General features: G+C 43.7%; 1 protein-coding gene across 1 annotated transcript; it reads left to right on the top strand.

Annotated features, from left to right (window-relative positions):
- The first annotated feature begins 3347 nt into the window (after window positions 1-3347).
- Window positions 3348-8739, top strand: LOC145719917 (NACHT, LRR and PYD domains-containing protein 3-like). The gene is made up of 3 exons (XM_081811532.1): window positions 3348-4050; window positions 4741-4911; window positions 8093-8739. Exons 1-3 carry the CDS (start codon window positions 3848-3850, stop codon window positions 8193-8195), a joined length of 477 nt encoding a protein of 158 aa, XP_081667658.1. The 5' UTR covers window positions 3348-3847; the 3' UTR covers window positions 8196-8739.
- Window positions 8740-8852: the final 113 nt, after the last annotated feature.

The raw sequence follows: 8852 nt of genomic DNA on the forward strand, positions 1-8852 counted from the left end.
CTGAATATGTCTTGCCCGGCCTTTCTGTCTTGCCAGGTCTCTGTGGATAGGTCTGACGTTATTCTGATGTTCCTCCCTTTGTACGTAAGGAATCTCTTCCCCCAACTGCCCTTAAGATGGTTTCCTTGGTTCTAAGATTTGCAAGTTTTACTACTATATTTCAGGGTGTTGGCCTGTTTTGCTTTATCTTGGGTGGGGTCCTCTCTATCTTTAGGACGCGAATGTTTGTTTCATTGCCTAGATTAGGGAAGTTCTCAGCTATGATTTGCTCAAATACATCTTCTGGTCCTCTCTCTCTCTCCACTCCCTCTGGGAGTCCAATTATTCTGACATTGGTACGCTTCATGGTGTCACTTATATCTCTGATTCTATTTTCATGGATTGTGAGTTGTTTTTCCCTAGCCTCGTCTTTTCCCTTTTCATCTATTATATTGTCTTCCAGGTCACTTATTCGTTCTTCTGTCTCACTTACCCTAGCTGTTAGATTATCTAGATTGGATTGGATCTCATTGATAGCATTTTTAAGTTCTGCCAATTCAGCTTTCATTTCTGCCCTTAGAGACTCTATGTTGCCATTAATTGATTTCTCCATTCTAGCTGTTGTCTTCACAGTTGCTAGCCTGAATTCCATCTCCGACATCTTGGTTATATCTGCATCCATTTGTAAATCTGCAGCATAAGTCATAATCTCCGAGTCTTTTCTATTTTGGGGGGTCCTCCTCCTAGTCATTCTGTTGACGGGTGTTTGAGGGAATGTATAGAGTCCAAATTATTGACCACAACCCAAGCAAGATGTACCTGTTTTCAAGGGATCTTAGGGTTGCTGGCCTCTTGTTTTTCCCAGCCTGTCTTCTGGGGGAGGGGCCTGCTGCACTGTTACTCATGCAACCCCCTTTGGGCGGAGTTTCCCTGCCCCCCTGTGGTGGGGGATGGGCTCAGTGGGAATCAGTTTTTGGGGCTTTTGTTCTCTGGCTGCTTTCCATGTCTCTTCTGAGAGTCAGAGCAGAAGAGACCGTTTCCAACCCTCTGCCTCAGAGCAGAGAGACAGCAGTCTGTTCTTCAGTGAGCTCTTCAGGCCACACTGTCTCCATTTCCTTCCGTGCTGCTATAAACTGCAGCATCCTGGGTTGTGCGCCCTTCCGTAGCACTCCCAGTCCTGCCTCCAGGTCAGAGCGTGTCTCAGCCCTTTGTGCTTCTAAAACCGCCAGCTGCTCCCAGTCCCATGCATGACCCCACCGCTCTGGGTTTCCGCCCTGGGGGCTGCCCTAAAGTCCTTTCCCCACAGCTACCGGTCTGCCAGTCTGTGCCCCGACCCCAGCGCGCGAGGCTGTCGCTCACCGGCGTGTAGGATCTCCACGTCCAGGCTCCCTCCCGCTGCCGTTTATCCTCTGATATCTGCCCGCAGAATCACGGCTGTCCGCTTCGTACCTCAAAACCAACTGCCTGCAATATTCTGTTTGTAGAGATCCAGATCTTCTTACATCTCAGGCTGGTTTTGTGGGTGCTCAGAGTGGTCTGGTAGATATCCAGCTCAATTCTGAGGACCAGTTGAAATAGGGTCTCCTACTCCTCTGCCATCTTTCCTTTTGACACAATAATTTAACAATATAGTACATGGCAAGATATCTGTGCTCAGTGAATGTAGAACTGGGTAAATGGATTGGTTGAGACCAAGATGTGTGATCTTGGTTACATCCCTCTAATCAAGTGGATTGGCTGGTAGAACTTGGTTGTTTGATTGCTTAACCATTTTATTATGCACTCAATGCACCCATCACTCAGTCTCAATGGTAATTAAGTTTGATAATTGAGATGTGACTTATTCTTAACAAAACCACCTTGTGCTTGTAAGTGCTGCCATTTCATGCTGCTCTGCTAGTAAAACATCTGTTCATAATCCCTCTAGTCCTTTTCGGGAAATGATGGCAAAACTTGCCATTTTGTAACTCACAAAATATATATTTTTTTCCTTTCCTTTTGAATGACTATCTTCAATCTTCTGGAATGGTCTTCATCTTTGCTGTTCTTCATCTTCATCTAGTCTGTTCAGGCTGCTGCAACAAAAATACTATCGTCTGGGTGACTCAAACGACAAACATGTCTCATAGTTCTGGAGGCTGGAAGCCCAAGATCAAGGTGCCTTAGATCACCTGGTTTTGGGCTTTCCAACAGCCACCTTCTTGTTGTGTCCTCACATGGCAATAGGGGCAAGGGAAGTCTCTGGGGTCTGTTTTATCAGGGCACTAATTCCATCATGAAGACTCCACCCTCCAGATCTAATTACCTCTTAACGGCTGCACCTCCTACCAGCACAATGCCGGTTAAGATTTCAACATATGATTTCAAGACAACACAAACAGCTAATAACAGCTAATAATCTTGCAAATGCCTTCTGCATGTTAATTAAGGACCATCTAATGAGATTATGCTCAGCTAGAAATAAAGTTCTTACTAGAAGCCTTGCCTTGTTTTTTTTACTCATCCATCTTGGGCTTTATTCCCCTGTTTGTCTTGCATATTCACTTTTTTTTTATTATGATTTATCCTTGACTGGTGAGATGGAACCAGTAGGTAGATAAGTATTTGTGTTTTCTTTTGATCACCTGCTGGTGCTACTTTCTCTGTTTCTATTTTTCCTGATTCTAAGACATCTTGGAGCTTAAAAACATGTCATTGTTTAGGATTCTGGCAGGACGGAATGTGATTGCATGAGATGTTGTTAAGTCAAGGTTTTGTTGGAGGCCTAGCATATGGGTTTTCTGTGTACTGTATTCCCCACTCTGGGCTTCTATGCTGGAGGGGTGCAGCTCTCTACCCCAGAGCCCTCATGCTTCTGTTGGGTAAGAGAATATATTCAACTTGACCCAAGTGCAGCACACCAAACATCTTAGTCCCGCTGAGTGTCATGCAAACCTAGAGCTCTATGCTCTGAGAGCCCCCTTCCAGTGCAGAAGGAAGAGTGATATGGATAGAAGGGCCACAGAGCAGAGATGGCCCTATAAGGCTTACGTCCAGGTCCCTCCCCACTCAACACTTGCTCTTTGACCTTAAGAGAAACACAGGATTTGATAAACCTCAGATTTCTAACCTGCAAAAGATACAAAATAGTTATAGCTGCACTACCACCTTGCTCAGTTAATGCGAGAACCCAGTAAGGCAAGTCTTTGCAGTGTTGTCAGAGTTATTAGTGAAGTATAATCTGGGATGTATTTCTGGAAGATGTGGTGTTAGGAAGCATGCGCGACACTGCTCCACGGAGAGCCTGCTTCTCCCTCTCCCACTGCCCTGCTCGTGTTCCCTCTCTCGCTGTGTCTCTCCCTGTCAAATAAATAAAGTCTTAAAAAAAAAAGCAGCATGGATGGCAGAGGGAATATGTGTAAGAAGGAAGAAGAATGTGCAAGGAGTCTGGATCAGTTTGCTTTTGCTCTGTCTCTTCCACCAGTCCCAGCAAAGCATCTGCTCTGATGACTATTCGTCTCTCTTAGGGGTCCAGAGACAAGGAGTCATGCTCTCCTCAGATAGTATCCAAGATGCTGGCTCCTGACCTTGAAGGAGAAGGATGCAGCTGGTTTTTTTTTTTTTCCCTAAGACTTCATTTATTTGAGAGAGAGAGAGAGAGGGAGAGAACCAGCTTGGGCTGGGGGGCAGAGAGAGGGAGAATCAGACTCCTCACTGAGCCTCTAGGGAGCCCGACGTGGGGCTCAATCGCAGGACCCTGGGACCACAACCTAAGCCAAAGGCAGATATTTCACCAACTGAGCCACCCAAGCACCCCAAGGATGCACTTTTTAGATAAGATGAGATTCCCATGCTAAGATAGCTGTGCAATGTTCAAGAAAGGCTGAACATGGAGGCCTCGTTTCCTTGTTCCTTCTCCAGGTTGATGAATTCTGGCCTTACATCAGGTTGCTGTCCAGCTCTGTCCTCAGTGCTCAGCACTAACCAGAAGCTCACACACCTTTACCTACGGGGCAATGCTCTTGGAGACACGGGGGTGAAGCTGCTCTGTGAGGGCGTCTTGCACCCCAACTGCAAGCTTCAGATATTGGAGTAAGTCCCTTAGCTAATTACAATGAGGGGGATACATGGTGGCTAAGGTGGGGGAAATGATGATGGGATGATTTTTATCTGAGAAGCGATGGTGTTCTGCTAAGGTTTGGTTTATTATAGGATCATGGGACTTGGAGGGGTTCTACTTCTTGGTGGTGTAAAGGTAAATACTGGATTTCCTTTCACCACAAAAGAATAGGGTGATTTGGCACTTGTGTTTTAGGGAAATTTGGAGAGAGGCATAGAATTTGGGAAAAATCAATTCACAAACTACTATTACTAATTTGATCTGCATAATCCAGTAGACTGGAAAAAAATACTTTCATCTGAAAAGGGGAGAAGAATAACCATGGGCACATACAATTGTTCTAAATTCATTAATTCTGTGCTTTTTGTGCATTTGAAACATTGCAGCCTGAGATCTGGGGGAACTGGGGGATAGTTAAGGGGGCATTTTCTTTCTTTTTTTTTTTTTTAAGGATTTTATTTATTTATTAGAGAGAGAGAGAGCACATGAGAGGGGGGAGGGTCAGAGGGAGAAGCAGACTCCCCGCTGAGCAGGGAGCCCGATGCGGGACTCGATCCCGGGACTCCAGGATCATGACCTGAGCCGAAGGCAGTCGCTTAACCAACTGCGCCACCCAGGCGACCCAAGGGGGCATTTTCTTTAAATCACCCTCTTTCTTGCAGATTAGATGGCTGTGGCCTCACCTCACACTGTTGCTGGGATCTTTCCACACTTCTGACCTCCAACAAGAGCCTGCGGGAGCTGAGCCTGGGTAGTAATGACCTGGGTGATCTAGGAGTCATGCTGCTCTGTGAAGTGCTAAAACAGCAGGGCTGCCTCCTAAAAAGCCTGAAGTAAGTGTGCTCTGCACAGATTTACGTGGGAGGGTTCAGAGTACTAAGGACAAGTTGACCAGTTATCAAAACCCAGGGTGGCTTCATTTGTATTCAGCCTGAGGTTGGGCAGACTTTTTTATGAGTCACAAACCACATATTTAAATTCATCCAGACAGAATAATTAAGGTTCAGTTGGGTGTGAAAAGAATTTCCATTCATATTCCCGAAAGAAACCCAAGTCCCAATGAAAGTGGCCAAATAGAAGTATATGGCCCTGCAAGGGACCATACGTACTTTGTAGACCTAGAGCAGTCCATGGTTCCTCTTAGCTGCAAAGGTCTTTGCACGGTGGGGTGTTCTTAGGATTTCTAAATGGGAAAAGAGAGCTCCAGAAGCATCAAGATTAGAAATTCCATAAGCCAGCTTGTGTGCCTTGTGTTGAGTTTCATTATTAGTGATATCCCCTGGTATTCATTACCTTTCCAGTAAGAGCTTCCCAATGAGTCCTGTACCTTTGTCAGCCCTGAAAATCATTCTCCACAGAAGAACTTTCCCTCACTTGGCTTTAGGGGCCACACCTTCTCCACACTGGATTTTCTTCTCCTTCATTTGCTATTTCTGCTCAGTCTCCTTTGTGGATTCTCTTTATCATCCTGACCTGCACATGCTGAATCCCCTGGACTCAATCACTGAGCTAATTTTTCTTCTCTATACTTTATCCTGTGTTGACAGCATCCAGTGTTCTGGCTTTACCATATATATGCTGTGCTAGCCAATTTATACCTGCATAAATTCCATGTCCAAATGCTAGTCTGACCTTTCCATTTGTATGTTTAATAAATGTGCTAAACTTTACATGTCCAAATCCAAACCTGTATTACCCCCTGTGCCTAAAATCTGCTTCTTCCTCATCTTTGTCAGTGGTTGCTTAGTGAGATTTGCTCAGGCCAAAAACAACAGAAAAACACTCTAAGTCATCTTCGACACCTATTTTTTCTTATGCACACGTCCAGCTTGTTGGCATTTCTTGTTAGCTCTGCTTCCATAACATGCCTGCTTGTTGACCTCTTCCGGACTTCTGGCCTCATGACTCCTACCCTGGTTGAAAACCATCGTTCTGTCTTGTCTGGATTGTTTTGGTGGCATCTGCCAGGCAACTCTGCATCTGTTATTATCCTGACCATGGCAGATAGAGGTTGTAGCTAAAACAGGAGCAAGTGATCGTATCATTCCTACCCTCATGCTCTAGTGATTTCCTATCGCATTCAAAGTAAGATCCACAAACCCATAGCAGTGCCTGAGGCTGCCTGTGGTCTGGCCCCTGCTGCTTCTGCAAATTCATTGTCTCCTAATCCATGTTCCTTATGCTCCACACACACTGATCTTCTTGCAGTTTTGCAAAAATACGGTCACCTCCACAACTTGGCATTTCCTGTTCCCTCTGCCTGGACCTCTCTCCCCTTTGACAGTCATGTGACTTGTTCCCATGTATCCTTAATCCTCTGCTTAGAGGTCTCCTTCGGTGTGTGTGTCTCTGACCATCCTACTGAAAATATCAGTTTAGCATATTTGCCCCCCTTTTTTGCTTATTTTACACCATCGTGTGATCATCATCATACATACCTGCTATATCACTTTCTTGTTTATTTATTATCTATATCGTGCCCAAATAATATAAATTCTATTAGTCCTGGGGCTTCTGTTCTAGTTCATGACCTCAAGGCTGAGAACTGGCTAGAATGCAGGTTTGAATAAACAGAATTTTGCATCCTTATGCAGACACAGTAGAACACAGGTGCTGCAGGAAAAGCCAACATTCTCAGAGTGAAGAGAAATAGAAGGACAAAGGCAAGGGAAGCCAGGATGAAGCTGAGACATTACTGTGTGTGGAGTCCCTGGCCCAGCCCTGAGGGACGCTCTGCAGATGAGGGACAGGCTTCAAACAGACTGAGGAACCTCTGGAGGCAACCCACCTGTCTCATTAGCTCAGGGTGCCTTAAACAACAGACATTTATTGCTCACAGATTTGAATATGGGAAGTCTAACATCACAGTGCTAACTGATTCAGGTTCTGGTGAGAGCTTTCGTCCAGGCTTGCAGATGGCTGCCTTCTTCCCATGTCCCTACATGGAAGAGAGAGACAGAGGTGTGAGACAGTGTGTGCCCTGGCGTCTCTTACCATAAGGGCACTGATCCCATCGTGATGACCCACCCCCATGACCTCATTTAACCCTAATTATATCCCAAATGCTCCATTTCAAATACCATTACATGGAGGATTAGGGCTTCAATGCATGGATTTTGATCAAACACAAACATTCAATCCATAACACAACCAAATCAAGATTGTTAAAAATGGTGCAGGACAAATCGTATGATTTCTTAGCTAAGTTGCAAGGGAAACTTAAGAAAAAAAAGAGACAAGAGGGAAGAAATTATATATCAAAGAAGACTTGACAGGCATACAAACAGTTGCAATGTGTGAACTTTATATGGCTTCTGATTAAATAAACCTCATATAAAAAATGTATCAACCTGTTGAGGAAATCTAAACACTGGACATATGTTGATATTAAGGAATCACTGTTAACTTTTTTAGGTGTGATAATGGCATCGTGGTTGTGTTTATAGATGCATGCAATGCTGTGTTTGTAATAATCCATTGATGTGAAGAGTAGGTGGGTGATAGACGAAACGAGATTGGCCATGAGTTATTTTTTTAATTTATTTTTTAAAAAGATTTTATTTATTTGAGAGAGAAAGATTGAAAGAATGAGCAAGAACAAGAGAGCATGAGCAGGGGAGGGGGGCACAGGGAGAGGGAGAAGCAGATTCCCCGCTGAGCAGGGAGCCTGATGACATGGGATTCGATCCCAGGACCCTGGGATCATGACCTGAGCTGAAGGCAGACGCTTAACTGACTGAACCATGCAGGCGTCCCTGGGCATGGGTTATTAATTGTCAAATTTGGGTAATAGGCATAGGGATTGATTACCATTCTCTCTAAATTTACATGTTAAAACATTTCCAAACTTGAAGGTTGAAAATATAACAGAAAAACATTGGGCATGAAGTGTAGCATTGGAGAGCTTAGAAGTGTGTTAGATTAAGGGAAGTAAGGAGGTGAGATTTTTAAAGCAAAAACGCTGAGAGTGTTCTTTGAAGACTATAACATAAAGCTGTCAATTTGCTCTTACAGGTTGTGTGGAATGTATTTCAATTATGATACAAAATGTGCATTAGAAACACTTCAAGAAGAAAAGCCTGAGTTGACCATTGTCTTTGAGCCTTTTTGGCAGTGATAGACGTCGGCTGTCAGATGCCAGCATTTTGGCTCCCTGCCGTCCAGGTGTGGACAAGTGGGAGTGAGCGCTCCTCCATTGAGGGTGAAGACCATCACTCCACGATGCCTCTGGTCCAGTGTGGGACAGCGAAATCTTGCTGATGGTGCATTTTACAGAGAATGTGAGCATCTGCTTTACCCGTGGCTTGAAGACACCAGGACAATGAAATTATCCAAATGAGGTGGTTCTCATTATAGAACCTCAGTCAGAGGATATGTTCCTTTTGGTGACCTCATATAACTAACTCATTTAATAAAGCACTTTTTCTGTGTTTCTTTTTCTCTTCTTACTCTCCCTCAATCTCCTTTCCCTCATATCTTTTTTTACCCATCTTTGTTCTGTTTACTTTAACCCATATCACCATTATCACCCACTCCTATCTTTCTGACTATAACAAAACTAGTAAACTATATATTATGTTGCAGTTTTGTAGCAGCAACTTATTTATTTTTAATTTTTGTAACAGTTCTATTTTCTAATAAAATAATTCGTGTTTATTGTAGCTGGTTGAAAATTCAGAAAATTTAAAACTTTTTGTATTTATTAATCTAAATTGTTTCTTTCCCTTAATTTTATTTATTTTATTTTTAAAGTTATTTATTATTATTATGTTCA

Source organism: Leptonychotes weddellii, unplaced genomic scaffold, assembly GCF_054177405.1.
Source record: "Leptonychotes weddellii isolate Sample4059 unplaced genomic scaffold, ASM5417740v2 HiC_scaffold_8254, whole genome shotgun sequence".
NCBI classification, from domain to species: Eukaryota; Metazoa; Chordata; class Mammalia; order Carnivora; family Phocidae; genus Leptonychotes; species Leptonychotes weddellii.

Coding starts and splice junctions, on each gene's coding strand:
- LOC145719917 (XM_081811532.1), top strand. CDS start 3,848: ATGGAGGCCTCGTTTCCTTGTTCCTTCTCCAGGTTGATGAATTCTGGC. Junction 4,051..4,740: donor TGCAAGCTTCAGATATTGGA/GTAAGTCCCTTA, acceptor TCTTTCTTGCAG/ATTAGATGGCTGTGGCCTCA. Junction 4,912..8,092: donor TGCCTCCTAAAAAGCCTGAA/GTAAGTGTGCTC, acceptor TTGCTCTTACAG/GTTGTGTGGAATGTATTTCA.